This window comes from Charadrius vociferus, unplaced genomic scaffold, assembly GCF_000708025.1.
Source record: "Charadrius vociferus isolate BGI_N301 unplaced genomic scaffold, ASM70802v2 scaffold1041, whole genome shotgun sequence".
Classification (NCBI taxonomy): Eukaryota; Metazoa; Chordata; class Aves; order Charadriiformes; family Charadriidae; genus Charadrius; species Charadrius vociferus.
Window position 1 is genome coordinate 1,309,394 of NW_009646843.1, and position 18,991 is coordinate 1,328,384.

Sequence of the window (18,991 nt, forward strand, 5' to 3'; positions counted from 1 at the left end):
GCTGTTGGGAGCGGAGGGGGCGGCGTGTCGGCCTGGAGCAGGCCGGGATTGGCCCACCCCGCTGGCGCTGGGGCCCTGCCGGCCTGCGCTGTGCCGGGGGGGGTCTGGGGCTCACTGAGAGCTGGGGTAGGCCCTGCCTGGAGTGGGCCCGGTGGTGAGAGGGGAGAGGCCTGTGGTCCTGGTGCTGGCGGGGGCAAGGGCGCTCCCCGTGGGGGCGAGTAAAGCTCCTCTCTGGGGCTTGTGCTCCCCGGGCTTCGGGCTCTCCCGGGCTGGGGCCTCGCTGAGGGGGCGGCCGGTGTTGTACGTGCCCTGAGCGCTTCATTAGGAATCGTGTTCTGCCATTGCTAATTGGGGAGGCAGGAAGTGAGAGCTGAATAAACCCTATTAACGCCACGCGGGGCAAAAAAACCTCCTTGGTAAGTCCCGGCCATTTTAATTGGGTAGTCTGAAAAATTTCCTTTCTTGTCGTTAGTGGTGAATGGGAGAACCTTTCCTGGTGTCTTGGGAGGGTTAGCCAGTGGGTTTCTGTGGAATGTGGTTTCTCAGAAAATTGTTTCTGACCCTTATGGTTTGGTAATGTCTACTGGGGGGGAGGCCAGTGGGGGATTGGAATGATCTAATCTTGCTGTCTACTGCATAATATGGGCTGGGTTGCTTAACCTTTGGTTTGCCAGGGCCTAGGGGCTGTGCAGCACTTGAAAATTAAAAAAAAAAAAACAAACCAACAAACAAAACACAACAGTCTGTGGATTTTGGGTTTACTGGGGAGATGTGTTTTTTGGGGGAGAAAACAGTGCTGTGGAGTTGAAATAGTTAGGGCTGCTCAGTGGTAAGTAATTAAATGTGCTGACCAATGAAAATTATCTTCAGGTGTCTTCCATTTGTTTCTGAATTGAAGGGTCTCATGTGGTGTCCCTTGGATTGCAGAGTTCTTCTACAAATACAGTATTTTCTTTCAAGAGAGCTTGTTGCTTCATATTCATTTTTTTAGACTGTGCTCTGCCTTTTTTGGTGTGATGTAACTGTAGAACTGTAGGGCTTAAAGAGACTTCAGAGGCATCCAGCCCTGCATCCCACAGCTGAGATAGGTGCAGGTATTCCTCATCATTCCAGACAGATATTTGCCAAGCCTTTACCTCAGAGCCAGGCGGATTCAACAACCTCCTGAAGTAATTATTCTACTACAGTGTTTTCTCTGTGAATATAGGTACCAGGAAACTTTTTGACAGATATCACCTCTAAATCTTTACTGCAAATTAAGTTGGTTGGGCAGTCTTGGTTGGTTTGGTTTGCAGACAAAGGAGGCAGAGCAATGTTAAAAACTGCTTTCTCAGTGCTACAATTTCCCTGGTAAGTATTTGAGGTTTAGAAGCCATTGCTTATGTTACTCGTGTAAAAGCTTTCTTCCAGCTCCCATTCTCTTGCTGTAAAATATTGTAGTACTTACTAATCTACTCATTCTGGACAGATGGGACCAGCTGCACTCATCAGTGTCCCTGTTGCTATTTTCAAAACCTAGTGGGCAGCTGTGAAACTAAAGAATCCTGTTTCCTAGTGCTACCTGGTGTTGCCATGGACAGCAGGCTGGGGGCTGGAGGGGAAGGAGAAGGAGTCAGAAGCAGGGAGTCAGGTTTTAGTCCAGCTTCCTGTTAAGCCCTGGTGTGAAGTAGAAGGAAATGCTCCTTAGGCTATGAAGAGGAGAAATTTTTTAGTTAGAAGACAGCTACTGTCCAGAGCCTGATGTGAAAGCTGTAGTCTAGAAGGCTTTGATACCAGAATCCTCTCATTGTTCTGTCCCCTGGGGTATATGGGATTAGCTTTTCACCAGCACTGGGCTAGTGACAGACTTCACTGGTGATGCCTTCTCCTTTGGTATTTCACACCTGGCTGAAAGGAGCTCAGGTGTGCAGTCCTGCTTATTTCCTTGAAATGAGAGCAAATCAGTGCACCTGGAAAAGATTTTTTTTTTCTTGTTTCCTTTAGCTGGGGTCTGTTAAATAGCATTTGCTGTTTGGAGAGGATCGCTAAGTCTCACTAAAATAATTTGTGCATTGTTATTGCTGCAAAACACTGCTACAGTTAGCTTGTAAACCTTTCAGGGATTCCCATTGTCTTTGCAGGGAATGCTTCAATGTTTTCAGAAATAATTTTATGCTTTTGTCATTATGCACAGTCATAGCTAATTTGTACAATATTCTGTGGTTGGCAGAGCAGTGTATTTCTACAGAGGGTGGCATGCCACTGCAATGTGAACAAAGCAGGAGAGCAGACTGGGAAAGAAGGGAGTGGGGATAACAAAGGTGAGGTGAACAATAGCGGAAGGCCCCTGATAGTGTTACAGCTAAATGGAGAGCCAGAAGGGAAGCATTGAGCAAAAGCTGTCGGCTGCCACTCGCTCAGCAAACAGCTCTTCTGGATGCAGATGCTGTTGCCCTATAATGTTTATCCTACTTCTGTTGGAAATTGCTCCTTCCAAGGTAGAGAGGTGAATGCCTGCTGTCCTGTTTGTGGGCCAAGCCATTAGGGTTAGAGTTTAAATACATGCTTTGCATTAATTCCACTGATGTTAGCTTGATGTGCTTGGGTAGTTCTCATATAAACAGCTCTGCTGGCAGAATGGTAGAAGTAGCAGCTCTCTTCCTATGGACAGGGCTGGAATAGAACAGTTGTCTCTTACCCTGCAATGGCAGGTTAATGGAGTAAAAAAAAAAAAAGTACCGCTATGGAGAGATAATTGGGATAAACTTGAAATAAAAGCAAAAAAGCACTCTTGCATGCTTTCAGCCTCCCATTTACTGCCAAAGCATTGGCTAATGTAAATGAATAAAAGCATCTAAATTTTTCCTCTGTCGAGACTTGACTGTCTTGACATCTGTAGAGAGCAACTCGCTTTGAACAGCTCAAGAAATCTGTGGAGGTACAGTTCCATTTGGGAGATGGAACAAACAGCAAAGCAGCTTTTGTAGGATCTTGTTATTGATCTGTGCCCATTACACTTGGGTGGCTGTCTAACATAGTTATAATATGTTAAAGTAATGGAGTGTTATTCGCAAAGGAAAAAGGTAGCACTCATACCACCTCTGACTTCAACTGGGGAAAACAAAATGCTCAGGACTGAAAACGTCTCTCATTTAAAGAGGAAGGAGGAAACGAGAATCTCCAGGCTTCTTTCCCACTCAGTGCATTGCGTATCAATCAAAACCCTCATAAAGGTATTTGCTGTACTATGCAAAGAGAAACTCTCTCAGTAAAGGTGGTTTTGCTGCCTGAAGTCAGATGTTCTTTACCCTTGAACATGTAATTCTCTGGAATTTGGCAGTGGGTTGGCAACTAAAAGCAGTGCCAGTTACAGTCCTGTGGATTTGCATCTCTTGCGCTGTGTTTCAACATATGAGTGTATCTGCAGAGGGAACAATTTCGTAAGTCCAGTTTACAACCTTTGTCCACTCAGGAATATTCCTTCTGCCTTTGAAGCATGGAACTGTACTTTCCACTACTTTGGTATTGAGAAGATTTTAGCATTCTGAGCAGTCTCAAAGGTGAGAGATGCAAGTAACTACATTCAACAGCAGCTTTGGTGTGTTTTAGGACAGTGCTCTGTTCTCAGTTGTTTGAGAAGGTGATGTTGAACTTTTCTGGGTTTTGTGGTACTAAATATTTTGTCTTGTAAATATCATCCACTGTCTTGAGATTGGATCTCTGTTTATTTGAAGGCTTGAGGGCACTAGTTTAATGTGATTCATTTTATTTTGGGGGGGGTATCTTTTTATTACTTAGTATATCTGTGTAAGATCTATACTCTCTGAGGCAGCTAATGAGAGACTGCAGTGAGTAGCAAACTAGTAGTTGGTGACTGTTTTGAAGATAGTGTTTGTTGTCAACCTTGACGATCCTAAGGGATGATACATGCTGCTTTGTCTGGCATATGAACAACACAGTTTACAGCTAGCCATGAGATTCACTAGAAACACTACAAATGGTGCCGTGGAACTGATGTGGAGTTTCAAGTTTATAATCTGTTTCTGTGACTAAGGTAAAGCAGTAGCTGTAGAAGGTACTGAGATAATAGTATAAATGGTGGTTGGGAGTGATAATGAACAGTATCAGTGTTTACCAGCAAGTGTTGTCTAAACTGACAGTTGAACCGTCTTCCTGCAGTTCCTTACACTGAGTGCAAGGTGTTCTGAACCCGTGCTTGTGTTCCAGAACATCCTGGAACTATAGTGTGTATGTCTCATAGAGCATGTCAAAGCAACATTCAAAAAGGTGTTCAGTTTTCAAAGCTGTCTGTGCACAGGCAATTTCCTTTCCCTGTGATGTTTCATTGTGCAGCTTCATTGGTCGGAAGAGTGGTGGTAGCGCTGGGCACAGTTTTACTGGGGTGGTTTTGCCACTTCTGTTTCATGTTGAGAGCAACTATATTAAGATGTGAAGAAAAATGTATATTCACCTCCATGGAGAAGTGCTGTTGTAGAAGGCTCTGAGATCTGACAACAGTGTGCACACTGCTGTAATGGTGGTCGGGAAGGGGTGAAGTTAGCCAGCCTGTCGTCTGTCTCTGTAGAGCTCAGCAGGTCTTGCAAATGCTGCAGTGATTCAGTGCTCATTGAATGCTTGTTGATAGTTCTGCATGGCTGTTACTTTGGTGCTGCTTTCTGACCTAAAACTGCTAAAGCATTTTGCATAATTTAAAAAGGAGAGAATGTTCAGTCCTGAAGCCCTGTTATTAGTGCTGAGTGATAATCCAGACATTTAGAAGCAAAGGTGTGAATGAGTTTGAGTCTTGTAAATTTTGCAAACGCCAGCAGAATTTCTGGGGTGTGAAGGAGTGGTGATCAGAAGACTTCCAAGGCTTTGAAATACACGCATTGGGACTCCATTGTAAAATCAAATAATTGAGTAAATCGTGGGTGCCTTTTAAGATGTCCTTTTAGAAGGACAATGAAGTTCCTTATGTAGGATTTTGGGGTAAAACAAAATCAGAATACAAGACCTAAGTTTTACCCAGTGAAGCAAATTTTTAAAGATAATTAAACTAAAACACGAAATCCTGAAGCAAGTGATAAACAAAGGTGTTCTGGCAGCAGTTTGCTGAGCTTCATTTCTTCTAGGAAATTAACTTTTGTAGTGCTCCCTTGCAAGGCTTGCTGCAGACTTCTTTTTAATAAATATTTATACACCACTGGACAGTCACTTAAAGTGCTTTTTTTCCTGAGCAACTGGAATCACATAGTTAGGTCAGCAATGCTTTGAACAGTCTGGTTCTGTACAGCAGAATGAAACAATGATTTTTGCCTAGTAGACTGGGGAGAAGGTAGAGATCTGTAGAGACTTCATGAGAAAGGAGCCAAGAAATGCTCAAAGTTTGAACTGATCCCAGAGATTGAATAGGGCATTTGTCCACAGTGTGACTCGGGTGGAAATAGCATGTGGAATGCATGAATGGGGGCAGGGAAGGGAATAGATGCACTGTCCTTCTCCAGTAAAAACCAATTCAGTGCATTCTTAAATGGTCAGCTTGTCAAGACTGCCTCAGGGGCTTTTAAATGAAGCAAGAAATGGAGAAGATAACGAGCAGAATTAAATAGGATTGCTAACAATGGATTGGATCACAAGGTGTAATAGAAACCACGCACAAGGATTTGTATCGAGTCGCCGCTCTGTGTTTGCAATGATCATTGGCTGTGTCCCACAGAAAAGCTACACTCTGCTGTGTGACATAGGGAGCAAAAGTTCGGTGTTCTTTGCTAAACTCCTGCATGGCTGAGATCTTCTCAGGTGCAGCAGAGAAGAGCGCATGGCACTGGCAGGCGGAGGACAGGCAAGGCTCTTGTGTAGTTCAGCTCACGCAATCTCTGTGGGTCAAGCAGGCTCCATCTGTTCACTGTGTGTAGCAGTCCAGTGGGAAAGCAGCCTGCTTCACTCTGAGCTTGGTCCCTGAGCTGCTCAGGGAGGTGCACTCTCTGCGGTATTACAGCAGCTGGCTGGGGAGGTGTCTGGAAAGAAATCCACCCTGTGAGAACATGAAGCATTAAGAACCTGTGGAGTTCTCTTGCAAAGAATGACCTTGCTGGAGAAACTGTCGTATTTCAACAGTCTCCTTGTATCACCAGCACACTTCTATGTTGAATTTATTACACTGCTTGTGACAATTATTTTCATTGCTTCTGCCATTGTGTATCTAAGCTAAATCAGTGTTTCTGAAGGTGCAACTGCTTTCTTGGCTTCCTGTAGCCCAGTTATTAAAAAAAAAAAAAAAACAACCCCGAAAACTTTTTACTCCTTTTAATTGTAAAATAACAGTAGTTTCCTTCCAAATTGCCAGCATTGTTAATGGTGTCACCGGTAATGATCTTTCACTGACTGATTCAAAGGATTGTTGTTAAAAGGTTAGCAGCAGCACATTTGTGGTTTTATGCTTTCCTGTGAAAGTGCATGCTTTAACTCTGGTGATAGGGGCATTATACAACCCTGAAATGTCTGTTCAAACACCTTACAGTGAGTAGTGTGGGGAGAGACAAGTTTGTGGCACAGTGACAGGGATGTTCACTTCAACAAAGATTTTTGTGTCAATTCAAGGGTTGCTGACGTGGCTTCCTGTAATAACAAATAGTGTTGTTTGATCTCTTGTGCAGAAGTTCTGATTGGCACAGGGTTAAAAATATGCCTTCCAAAACATTGGTGTGAGAACCCAGTGGCTTTGAGGTCTACTGATGTGTTTGGACTATGTTTTCTGGTTTGGGTCATGTCTGTGTTGGACTAGTTTATTTTTTTTTACTATAGAATCCTCAGTGATGCTGAAAAACACTACCTTCATTAGTGCCTGGCTCATTTTGGTTTTAGTCTGTTTGTGCTTGCAGTGAGTGAAGTAATGGTTGTCTTGGGTTTTCAGAAGTGCTTTGCTTGTTTAAGTTGATGCTTTGAGGTGATGCTTGAGGGCATTGGCATGGCATATCCTTCCAGAGTGAAATTTATGGTTGATACTATGTTAGACTCTTGACTGGACTGAGTGTACTTGTAGTAGCAGGCCTTGGGCACTGCTGAGAATTGGCTAATGCTGCAAGAGTGCAAAGGCCTGTTTGAGGCCACCTGTGTGTTTATGTATTTGGATTCGCTCAGGTTGCTCTCCTCTTAAACTGAGAGCAGAGCACTTTAAAAAAAGAGTATTGTGGTAATGTGTTGCAGTAACTCCTGTCTATGCTCATGTATTGCAAAGAACAGTAAAAATACATCACTTCCCTGACACTTATTTGCTTTTATTCTCCTTTTAGGACTTGACCGGCATAGAGTCTATGGACCAGTGTCGTCACACACTGGAGCAGCACAACTGGAACATAGAGGTACCATGGCAAAGAAGATTTGTAGTGGTTTCCAAGTACCTGGATTAAACAGAGTACTCGGGGGGGGTATCTTCCAATCTAGAATCCAGTCCAAATATTACTTGTGCTTACAGGCCCAGAATTTACAGTAGTAGGTCTTTATAACAGTATCTTGATGTTGCTGGAGAGCTGGTTTCAGAAGTATACAGCGGAGTTGTTAGGGCTGTGAACAATCACTTGACTGGCACATGGTGTAACTTCCAATAGTGCATGTGTGCAGGCTGCCATGGAGAAGGCTTTCCATACAGAAAAGAGTGGTTAAGGTTTGTAATGAGTCATGCTTATCCAGTGCTGTGGACAAGTAATACCTACTGTTAGTGTCCAAAGTATAAAGAAGGTATTTTCTGACATCCTTAAATGTCTAAAACCTCCCATTGCTCTTTCTTGTGTTAAAGGCAGCTGTACAGGACCGACTGAATGAGCAAGAGGGTGTCCCAAGTGTCTTTAATCCTCCTCCATCACGGCCATTGCAGGTCAATACAGCCGACCACAGGATCTACAGCTACGTTGTCTCAAGGCCACAGCCAAGGGCAAGTTATCTTACAGTGGATTTTTGTCCTGCTTCTTGGGTGACTATTTGTGAACAACAGAACTTGCAAGCAGGGAAAGGAATTGTTTTCTTTGTATGCTGCTATCTCCTTTCTAAGTATTTTATCTTCTGAAAACAAAACATAGACTTATTCCTTCAGCCTGTGTTACTACTGTGGATATCTTCTCCATGGTGTGATTCACCATATGAGATGACCTTTTTGTTATAGGATGTCTTGTTGTGGTGTAGTAAAGCTTTTTGATCAGTTCAGTTGGAACAAAGGACTGTCCCCTCCTTATGGCAGAGCAATAGAACTTCTTTCTTTTTAGAGCCCCACTAAAATGTATATTAACTTGAATACAGCATGATTACTTGCATTAACGTATCACAGATTTGCACAAGTAGCTTGTAAGACTCAATGCTGTTAATCCCTTTGTACAGTTAAAACTAGCGCAGAGTGAAAGCACTGCTGCTTGAATAGTCAGTGACCCTGATTTTCAGACATGTCATGTTGAATTCTGAAAGAACCATGTTAGCCACTAAAACTTGATTTGGTGTGGCTGAAGCCATGAAATATTGCTTAGCTCTTTTTGCAGTGGTTAGAGCACTGATACTCCCATGTGTGCCTGTGCTTGTTGCTGGTGGGCACTTTGCTTTAGCAGGCCTCTTCCTGGGGTGGAGACTGTTCTAATTCTTTGTTTGTAATTACAGGGCCTGTTAGGATGGGGTTACTATTTCATAATGCTTCCATTCCGATTTACCTATTACACATTACTTGATATATTTAGGTAAGTAGGTTTTTTGTGCTGACTCATGTATTGACTGAATCAGGGCACAGTCTAGCTTAGATTTGGCCGTAGCTCTTTCACTTGGATCTTTAAGTCTAATGGCAGACTTTCCATTTATTTGCTGAACTGGCTTTTGTATCCTGGTAAAGTTCCTACACTGTTTAGTAAGAAATAAATCTCATTGCAGAGGAAAAGAAGCATCTCGCAGATCTATAAATGAAATATTTAATTGGAGTTCTAACTCCATGTGGCTTTACAGTTTGAGTGCCATGCAAAGGGGATGCAAAACAGTGTCAAACTGTCTGGTATTCTTGGATAAACAGCTTGATCAGAATTACGTCCCATTGGGCTGGGCTGCAGGTTAACCTGCCCTAATACCTGTATGTTACTCGGCAAAACCCAAACTGTAAACACCTCTGCTTTTTCCCCTTTGGTGTCTGTTGCCTATTCTCCCTTTACTGCCCCAAAGGGCTAGTTCATCTTGCCTCCTTACAGCATTGATAGAGAGAAAAGGGAATGTTGAAGGGTGGTAGATATCTAGCAGTCCTGCCACCTGCGTTGTTTTGACAGTTTCTCCTGTTGTATTACCTCCCCCCCAAAGACTATTCCGAAGTTCAGTGTAACTTCTATGCATCAGTAGAACTAAACAACACTGATGTCTGCCTTGCAGTTAAGTTTTTTTTGTGTCAGAGGAATGGCTGTTTATTCTGTCTTCGTTGGACCCCTAGTGTAATGTTTTCTTTCTGTAGCTCTTTGTGCACCAGAATTGTTAGTCTTGGAATAGCAGAAATGCAATTTTCAAAGTTATCTGGATAAAACTATGTGGCTTCTAACAGCCTGTCTTTGACTAAACTCCTCAAACCTCATACTGTTGGTGTGGCTTATGCCTACTGCTTCAGAGGAAGTCAAAACTATTAATCACACAGAATTCAGATACTTGCTGATGCCTGGCATGAGATAATATTTCACTGGGGGGGGGGTGTTCCTGTAGTAATGGTATCAGTTTGAGCAGGTGGCTGTTCAGGTTGCGATTATAAATGCTCAAGGGTCTCGGCTGTGACTTTTTTCCTCCTTATGAATACTGGTGACTGTCTGTGGAAAAGAAAACCTGTTCTTCAGAAAGTCAGTAAGCTGAATTTCCAGTGTCCTTTGCTTCCTTCCTAGGTTTGCTCTGCGTTTTATACGCCCTGATCCTCGTAGCCGGGTCACTGACCCAGTGGGTGACATTATTTCATTTATTCATATGTTTGAGGAAAAATATGGGAGGATACACCCTGTCTTCTACCAGGGAACTTACAGCCAGGTCAGTGTCACGTTGGTGCATAGATCCTGGGGAGATGGAGAGTGGGGATTTTGCCAGATGGTATCAGGGCCTACATGATAAAATCACTTTTCATTTCAAAGCCCAGCATTTGTCCCCAAACTCTCTAACAGGGTAATGGAGAGTTAGTGAACAAGTGTGTTGGAAAACCAGTGTCTGCCAGGCTTGATGATATGCCAATTCTGCAAAGTTGGAAAGCAAAGCTACTCTGACTGTTCCTTGACCGTCTGTATGGCTCTGTAGCCAACAGCTATTCTTTGTAAACCTGCCTTTGTTTTTATAAACTGATGTGGTATGCCAGAGTCTGTCCTTCTGTTCACCATTTTGGGATTGACTGCCTGGGCTTGTATTATAATGAAACTCCAGAACTTGGTGTGGAACCTCAAAATTGAGAGAGGGAGCCCCTGAAGAAATTATGGGAGGTGAGAGTTCCATATGTTAGATCTGGGCTGATGGTGCTTTCTGTAAAAGAGGGATGTCCCAATGGGTACTGCCTCTTCTGCAGCTTCTCTCAGCCTAGCCAACAAGGGAAGGGCCTCCTGCAGTGCGTCCCAGCAGACAGTTGGATCAGCACTGCTTCCTGAGTGCCAGAGAAGAATGTGGAGTCTGTAGCTGTTCCACGCTGCACAGCGATGGAGCTCGCCGCCTCCGCCGCGCTTCTGGGCCTCTCTGTCTTGCCTGGAATCCAAACTTAAATAACCATGGAATGGTTAGGCTACCAAAACTCAGTGCTAGTAAAACAGGGAGCCTATTGTGCACTTATCCTGTGGTCTTGTTAAGAAATGCTCTTGGGTGGGTGGAATCCAGAGACTGTGGATGCAAAAAGGTGTGGTTTTGTTGTTGTTTGTTTGTGTTTTGTTTTGTCAGGGCCTGCAGCATTAGCAAGTTATCTTTTTTTAGTAATGTTTTCATTTTATGTGGTCTGAAGATTGTGTCCTGTAGAGGCTAGAGTGGAAAGCTCAGCCTTGGCCGCTGTGAATCTGAGCGATGAAGAAGGGCTCTTCACTGCCAGCTGAGTCTGACAGGGCAGTGGGGGATGTGAACTTGTACAGTTGTCTATCTGGCTTCTCTGAGTTCAGTGTTCTCCAAAGCCACATCCTGAAAGGAGTGTGAAAGAACAACCTTAAATGAGGGTTTATTCAGAAGGTCTGACAGGTTCATCCTCCACTGCTGCTTCGTTAAAACCACGCTAGTGGCAGAGGGATGGCCTGGCTAAATGTTGCTGAGCTGTCACATAAGTCTTGTGGATGCTGCTTTCCCCTTGCTTAGACACCCTATAACTTTACTTCCTCTGCTCTTATGCCAAGGCACTGAATGATGCCAAGCGGGAGCTGCGCTTCCTATTGGTTTATCTTCACGGAGATGACCACCAAGACACAGATGAATTCTGCCGGTAGGTAGGAGAGTTTTCCAAATGGTTATCTTTGCACTTTAAATGCAGCTTCATTCACACAGTCTCTTCTCATCCCCTAGCAATACACTGTGCGTACCTGAGGTGATCACCCTCATAAACACTAGAATGCTCTTCTGGGCTTGTTCAACCAATAAACCAGAGGGATACAGAGGTGAGTGTGTCCCTCCTTGGCTTTACCTACCCCTTCCTGTCTATGGAACAAGCTTGCATGTTTGAAACACACTTGGGTTTTGTGCAGAGAGACAAGAGATTTCAAGATTGCATGGGGAAATACATGTTGGTTTTCATGTGGTATCTCAGAGGGCCTGTTTGGGGGCCAGGGAAATACCTTCTGTTCTTAACCTCCACTGTTCCATGTGTTGCTGGGCTCTCCTAGTTGTGTGTTCTCTGCTGCAGACATTCAAGCTGCTTTTAGTGCCTTGTTAATGTGAGTTGGTGGGTGTGTGCCCAGGATTAAACTGAGCGCAAAAACCAGTATCTAACTAGCTGTGCCCTTAACGCTGGTTCATATTATGCCTGAGGCCAGGAGTGACTTGTTAGGTGCATTCTTTCCCTTTCTGAGACAGTCATCACTCCACACCCAGTCTCTCTCCTCTAAAGTCCACAGTGAGGTGTTTTTAGTACTGTCTTTCCAGAGCTGTTGATAACTGGCCTGACAGCATTTTGGTAGGGTTTTGGGTAGGGTTTTGCTGCAAATAGAGGCTTTTCCTGACGTTCTGTTCATGCCTCTGTGTCTTTTCTTGAGCCTTCCGTTTTCATGGCAGTAGAGGCCAGGAGTTCTGGTTCTAAATCTGGGCCATTCCTGGCTTCATAGTTCAGTTACCAGCTATTGAAACCTTGACAGAATGGCTTTCTAAGGAGACATTCTTACTGCTGTTTCATTGCTACAGTGCTTTGGAGTCACAGCCTAGAGAGCAGAGCTGGAAGGGATCATGGGCTTTCATTTAATCCACAGGTTGCTCTGATTTAGTTTGGAGCGCTCCATCAGTAATGACTGCTCCAAGTTGTGTGATGTGCCATGCATGTTTTAAGGAGGAGGTGATAGTCAGTCATGGGTGAATGGTAACTTAAAAGCCCCTGATCTGCTTCATTCCCTGCCTCAAGACAGTGGCTGCCTCTGGCAGAAACAATTTAATTTTGTTCTGAAATGTCCAGGATGCACACTCTGCCATCTTCCCTATGACAGTATTTTCCAGAGCCTGGCCATCCTTAATATTGTCAAGCACAGGGAAACACTTGCTCTTTCTCTTCCTGCAGTTTAACCCTGGGGCACTCTGTCCCATTCTGAATGGGCATTCAGAGCAATTTACTTCGTGCTTGAGTTCAAGAACCTTTTTGGTTACTTGAAATCTTGGGTGGGTTCCCCCCCACCTTAGTCTCTATGCTCCAGGCCATTTCTTCCCATTGCTAATTTGTAGGGTTTAGTTTGACAAAATGGAGCCTGAGGCCTTTTCTGCCTTGGAAGAGATAGTGGCTGTGGAAACTGCTTTCCTAGGCCCTGGGTGATGGAAAGCATTTGTGCTGTACCCTCTTGATCACCCTTCTGGATGGGGTAGTTATGGTGATGTTTGTGTCTGTTTCCCAGTCTCCCAGGCTCTGCGAGAGAACACATACCCATTCCTGGCTGTGATTATGCTGAAGGATCGCAGAATGACAGTAGTTGGGCGGCTAGAAGGCCTCATCCAGGCTGATGACCTCATTAATCAACTGATGTTCATCATGGATGCCAACCAGACATACCTGGTGTCCGAACGCCTGGAAAGGTATGATGGGACCTGACTTCCAGTAATACCTTCCTTGTGGAGGCAGACTCTGCTCTGCCCCCTTCCTCCCTCCAGACACCAGATGTAGGCAGGTAAGTTAGCATCTCCTGCTGTAACACAGCCCATGGGCTCGCCTCTTCCCAGTGGGATCATTGGTCCATAAATTCAGGCCACCCTATAGCCAAGGAGCTGGGTGTGCTGTCCATACAGGCCTGCTACTAAAGGGTGGGTGTGAGTGCTCTACTGTTTTCTGCAGTTGGAGCACACCCTTGGTGTTGTGGAGCTTTGCAGGTAAAGCTTGGACAATAGCCAGTAGGAGCCAAGTGGGAGCAAAGGCATTGCAGGCAGGAGGGGAGCTGGCATCTGCAGCCAGTTGGTGGATGAGTGTTGCTGCCTGGGCTGGCTGTCCTGAATTCTGTGTTGCTGTTAGTGCCTTGTGAGCACAAGCCCCAGTCCCTGATAACTCTGTAGGGAATCGCAGGCTGTGTCGAAAATAGAATGTCACCTTCTGGTCTCCTGCTGGCCCCTCCTCTGCCCTATCGTCTCCCTGTACTTGGCACTGGTGAGGCTGCACCTCAAATACTGTGCGCAGTTCTGGGTCCCTCACTACAGGAGGGACATTGAGACGCTGGAGCATGTCCAGAGAAGGGCAGTGAAGTTGTTTAGGGGTCTCGAGCACAAGTCTTACGAGGAGCGGCTGAGGGAACTGGGATTGTTTAGCCTGGAGAAAAGGAGGCTGAGGGGAGACCTTACCATTCTCTGCAACTATCTGAAAGGAGGGGGTAGAGAGGTTGGGTTGGTCTCTTCTCCCAAGTAATGAGTGATGGGACTAGAGAAAATGGCCTCAAGTTGTGTCTGGGGGGGGTTAGGGTGGATATTAGGAAAAATTTCTTCTCAGAATGGGTTGTCAAGCATTGGAACAGGCTGCCCAGGGAAGTGGTGGAGTTGCCATCCCTGGGGGGGATTTAAAAGTGTAGTGTTTAGGGACAAGGTTTAGTGGTAGATTTGGCAGTGTTAGGTTAATGGTTGGGCTTGATCTTAAAGGTCCTTTCCAACCTAAATGAGTCTATGATTCTGTGGTCTCTGTGGGGGACCCAGTAACACATTTTGCCTCTGGTTTCTAAAATGCACAAGGAATTATCTGAAGGAGATAAACCTGTGAAGAGTCTGAGGAATGAGGTAGAAATCTTGGGCACTGCTTGTGTGCTGTCTGTCAAGCTGTGGTGGGTGAGAAATCTTTTGTGTTCAGCTCTTTTACACTCAACAGTTTGTGCTAGGGACTGTGGAGACTCAGCTCGCCTTTTGTGAGCTTGTGATACTCGGCCCTCTGAGGTATTAACTGATGTGTGCACTCCTTTGAGTTTGAGGCTGTACCTGCACCGTCAGGTCTGCCATTGTCCTTCTGTGCCTTCACTTTGGGTCCTGCTAGCCCTGACCGCTCCCTGCTCACATTTGCAGGGAAGAGAGAAACCAAACCCAAGTTCTGAGGCAGCAGCAGGATGAGGCATATCTGGCATCCTTGCGTGCGGACCAAGAAAAGGAACGCAAGAAGAAGGAGGAACGGGAGAGGAAGAAGAAAAAGGAGGAGGAAGTGCAGCAGCAAAAACTAGCAGAGGAGAGACGGCGACAGGTGAGAGCAAACGGACTGCTGGAGAGGCTGCTGTGCCCTGTTGGATGCTCAGGTTGTGTGGAGGCAATGCCTGCAGTAGAGCTTTCTTGTCAGATTGGAGCTCTGCTTGTCTTGCTTGGGGCTTGAGTGTCCTCTGGAGCAGCCGTGCTGCAAGGGACAAGCATAAAGGTCAGTTCAGTGCATGCCCCTTGCTCCTGCTCCCTCCTTACTTTACAGACGCTGCAGGAGGAGAAGGAACGGAAGTCTGAATGCCTTCCTCCTGAACCACATCCCGATGACCCAGAGAGCGTTAAGATCATTTTCAAGCTGCCTAATGATTCCAGAGTGGAGCGGCGATTCCACTTCACACAGTCATTGACGGTGAGCTTGGGGCAGAGTGGATGGGCTTCCAAGAGTAACAGAGGGTCAAGAGATTCTCCAGGTGGCTCAGCAAAGCTTTGGTTCCATTGGACTTTGCTGAATGGTGACATTTGCTGAGAGCCTTAGCAGGCAGAGTTGTTCCTGGGTAAGGAGGGTGTCTTGGGGCCTGGTCCCACCAGCTTAGAGAGATTAGAGGGGGGAAAAAAAAATAGAAGAAACTCTTCCTCTGAGAAGCTGAGACTCTGTTGCTCCCTAGTAAGAGCCAGAAACAGTGTCAGGACTTCCCAGATACTCTGTGACAAGTCCAGTTTTGTGCATGTGAAGAAAATGGCTGTCTGGCGTCTACAATGCAGTTATGGTGCAAGTTTGGTAACCTGTGAGGTGCCATGGATGCAGTCTGGCTGTGTCATTGCTCCCCCAGCTGGCAGTTATTTTTGTGCTTCTTTCCCAGGTGATCCACGACTTCTTGTTCTCCTTGAAAGAAAGCCCTGAAAAGTTCCAGATTGAGGCCAACTTCCCTCGCCGTGTCCTGCCCTGCCTCCCTACAGAGGAGTGGCCCAACCCGCCCACGCTGCAGGAGGCCGGACTCAGCCACACGGAAGTCCTCTTTGTGCAGGACCTCACGGACGATTGACACTTTTCCAGGAGACACAAAATGGAAAGAAATTCATATTATTATTATAATACAATATTTTTTTTAAAAGACTGCGTACAAACGAGGGATCAGAGACCACATTGCCTGTGCCAGCTGTGCTCTGTGTGTGCACTGGCGAGAGGAGGTGTGTGCACGTCCTCACACACCTGTGTACACAGCCATCCCCTACACTTGGAGGGCAGAGAGGGAGGGGAGCTGGTGTTACCCCTCCGCCCTCCCTGGGGAGGAACAGGAATGGCAGCTCTCGGTAATTATTGCTTTTATTGATGACAATAATAATAAAGCCCCAACAACTTGACATCTTGTGAAGATTTGATACTCTGCTGCTCCTGACAGCCAGAAGACCGGGCACCTGAATGTGCTGGGAGAGGGTGGGGGGGAAGCGCTGGATAGAATCTCTTTAGCTTCCCTCTGTGTATAAATATCTATCTTCTAATATTTCTCTTGCTTTGTAATGACCAAAGGAGAATGGGGTTGACTATAGTATTAACTTTTTGATAAAGAGCTGGTTCAATTCTTACCTGTGTGGGGTCTTGCCCAGGGTTCTTAGCCTGCGTAGTGTAATAAACTCTGCCTCTAGCATGTCTGTGCCAATGCTTTCTGCCTCTGCCCCCTGCCACAGCCAAGCACGAGGGAGGGGGTTCTGGTGGCTGTGGATCTACACTAAGTTACTGCTCACAGTGGTGTGTGTGGGTACAACTAACTTCTGGCCTTGAATTGGTAACTCTGTGCTAGTGGAGCTGCTGGTTTAAGACAAACGGGAGTGTGTGCACCATGGGGGAAGGTGGTGATGGAGTTCCTGCTGTGCTGCCTGTGGCAGGAACTTGGGAGTGAGGCTGGGTAGGAGGGAGACGGCTCTTCCTTTGCTCAAAGGGCTGGGTCAGTCCTCCCTGACTGAGTTAGAGGTGCAAAAAAACCCAAACCTAGACATGTAAGGCACAGTGTGTAGAAGGGTTGATGTCAGGCTCAGTTCTGCCCCAGGGGCTTGCTCATGGCTGTGGAGTGGTGCTGTCAGCTCCTGCCCAAAGGGAGAGTGGTAGGAGCCTCTTCCTTCCCTACCTGCTGGTCATGTCTTTAGGGCAGCGTACCCTCGCTTGCTTGCCTGCATGAAGCACAGAAGGGAGCAGGGAGGTCTCTCTGTCTCCACCACTGCAGAAGGCTGCAAGCTGTAGTAAACCAGCCCCCCTCCTGGTGGATCCAGGGCCTGGTGTGGCTTTCTCAGCAGGGAGAGGAGATCCCTCATTTTCCTCCCAAAGGAAGAGCTGTTCCCTTTCTGGCCATGGAGCCTTCTGCAGTGTTGTGGTTTGGGGAACAGCAGTCCTGCTCTTGGCCTTGGGCACCCAGAGCTCCTGTTCTCTGTTATACATAGGGTGGATGTGTCTGTTCTGCTCAGCTTGAAGTACCCAGCCTGGGGCTGTTGAGGTCCTCTAGGACTGGCTTGGCTAGGGTGGTTTCCCTGGCTGGGCATGGCCATGCTGGAGGGTTCAATATATTCATCAATGACCTGGATGAAGGGATAGGTTGTGCCATCAGCCAGCTTGCTGATGGCACAAAACTGGGAGGGGTGGCTGACATGCTGGAAGGCTGTGCAGCTATTCAGTGTGACCTGGACAGGCTGGAGAGTTGGGTGGAGAGCAACCTTATGAAATTCAACAAAGGCAAGTGTAGGGTACTGCACCTGGGGAGGACTAACCCCATGCATCAGTACAGGTTAGGGGCTGACCCGCTGGAGAGCAGCTATATGGAAAGGGACCTGGGGAGTCCTGGTGGACAACAGGATGATCATGAGCCAGCAATGTGCCCTGGTGGCCAAGAAGGCCAATGGCATCCTGGGGTGCATCAAGAAAAGTGTGGCCAGCAGGTGGAGGGAGGTCATCCTCCCCCTCTGCTCTGCCCTGGTGAGGCCGCATCTGGAGTATTGTTCCAGTTCTGGGCTCCTCAGTTCAAGAAGGACAGGGAACTGCAGAAGAGGGTCCAGCAAAGGGCTACAAAGATGATTAGGGGACTGGAGCATCTTTCTTGTGAGTAAAGGCTGAGGGACTTTGGTCTTTTTAGTCTGGGGAAGACTGAGGGGGGATCTTATCAATACTTATAAATACTTAAAGGGAAGGTGCCAGGGGGATGGGAACGGTCTTTTTTCAGTGGTACCCAGTGACAGGACAAGAGGTAACGGGCAACAAACTTGAATATATGAAGTTCCATCTAAACATGAGGAGGAACTTCTTTCCTTTGAGGGTGGCAGAGCACTGGCACAGGCTGCCCAGAGAGGTTGTGGAGTCTCCCACACTGGAGACATTCAAAACCTGCCTGGATGCTGTCCTGTGCAACCTGCTGTAGGTGACCCTGCTCTGGCAGGAGGGTTGGACTAGAAAGATGATCTCCAGAGGTCCCTTCCAACCCTGACCATTCTGTGATTCTGTTGGGTTGTAGGACAGGTGGAAGCTGCCCTCCTGGTGTTGCTGGAGCCACCCAGAAAGATGAACTGTCCCAGAATGGCATCCAGGAGGACTTCACACCTTGATGTAAGCTGTGAAGGCTCTCCAGGTGGGAGTGAGGGGGTCCAGGGTGCTGCTGGGCCACATACCCCTCTGGGGCAGGGGACCCCTGGTCTCCTCCAAGCCCCTCTCTGGGGCTCTTCCAGCCTCCACACCCTCTCTCCACCTGCTTGTTGATGGCCTGGGGACCCCCATCCCTGACCAGAGTGCTAGCCCAGCCTCAGCCCCCCAGCAGGGCCATGCGTGGCCACCCTGGCCCCCCTCGAGCCCTCACCAAGACAAGAGCCGGGGCACAGCGCGTTGGTATACATCATACATTTATTAGTGAATATCCCTCTCAAAATCAGCCACAACATTAAAAAAAATAATGATTGCACTACTTGGTCAAGCAGAACTAGCAACTTTCATTTTAAAAAAAGTACAAATCTGTTAAAAATTTCAATCAGTATAATACACATATATATAATACAACATACTAGTTATGTTAAATGCTACAAAACCAATATGATTCCAATGGAATGGAAAAAAAACAAACACTTTTAGAGCTTTAAGAACCTTTTTTTTCTATATATTAGCCTTTTTTCAAATACATACATGGGAAAAATGAGGTAACTGTAAAATTTGCAATTAACAGAGCAAAAAAAATTATATATATAT

At 46.3% G+C, this 18,991-nt stretch overlaps 1 protein-coding gene across 1 annotated transcript; it reads left to right on the forward strand.

The window, feature by feature from the left end:
- Window positions 1-7,271: 7,271 nt before the first annotated feature.
- On the forward strand, window positions 7,272-16,421 carry FAF2 (Fas associated factor family member 2). The gene is made up of 10 exons (XM_009893249.1): window positions 7,272-7,340; window positions 7,775-7,909; window positions 8,620-8,696; window positions 9,861-9,999; window positions 11,325-11,410; window positions 11,491-11,582; window positions 13,017-13,194; window positions 14,653-14,824; window positions 15,041-15,184; window positions 15,636-16,421. Exons 1-10 carry the CDS (start codon window positions 7,293-7,295, stop codon window positions 15,816-15,818), a joined length of 1,254 nt encoding a protein of 417 aa, XP_009891551.1. The 5' UTR covers window positions 7,272-7,292; the 3' UTR covers window positions 15,819-16,421.
- Window positions 16,422-18,991: the final 2,570 nt, after the last annotated feature.

What these genes read in the sequence shown, in the direction of transcription:
- FAF2 (XM_009893249.1), top strand. Translation starts at nt 7,293, where the DNA reads ATGGACCAGTGTCGTCACACACTGGAGCAGCACAACTGGAACATAGAG. An exon ending in ACATTACTTGATATATTTAG is followed by an intron (nt 8,697 to 9,860) that starts GTAAGTAGGTTT and finishes CTTCCTTCCTAG; the next exon opens with GTTTGCTCTGCGTTTTATAC. An exon ending in GTGTCCGAACGCCTGGAAAG is followed by an intron (nt 13,195 to 14,652) that starts GTATGATGGGAC and finishes TCACATTTGCAG; the next exon opens with GGAAGAGAGAAACCAAACCC.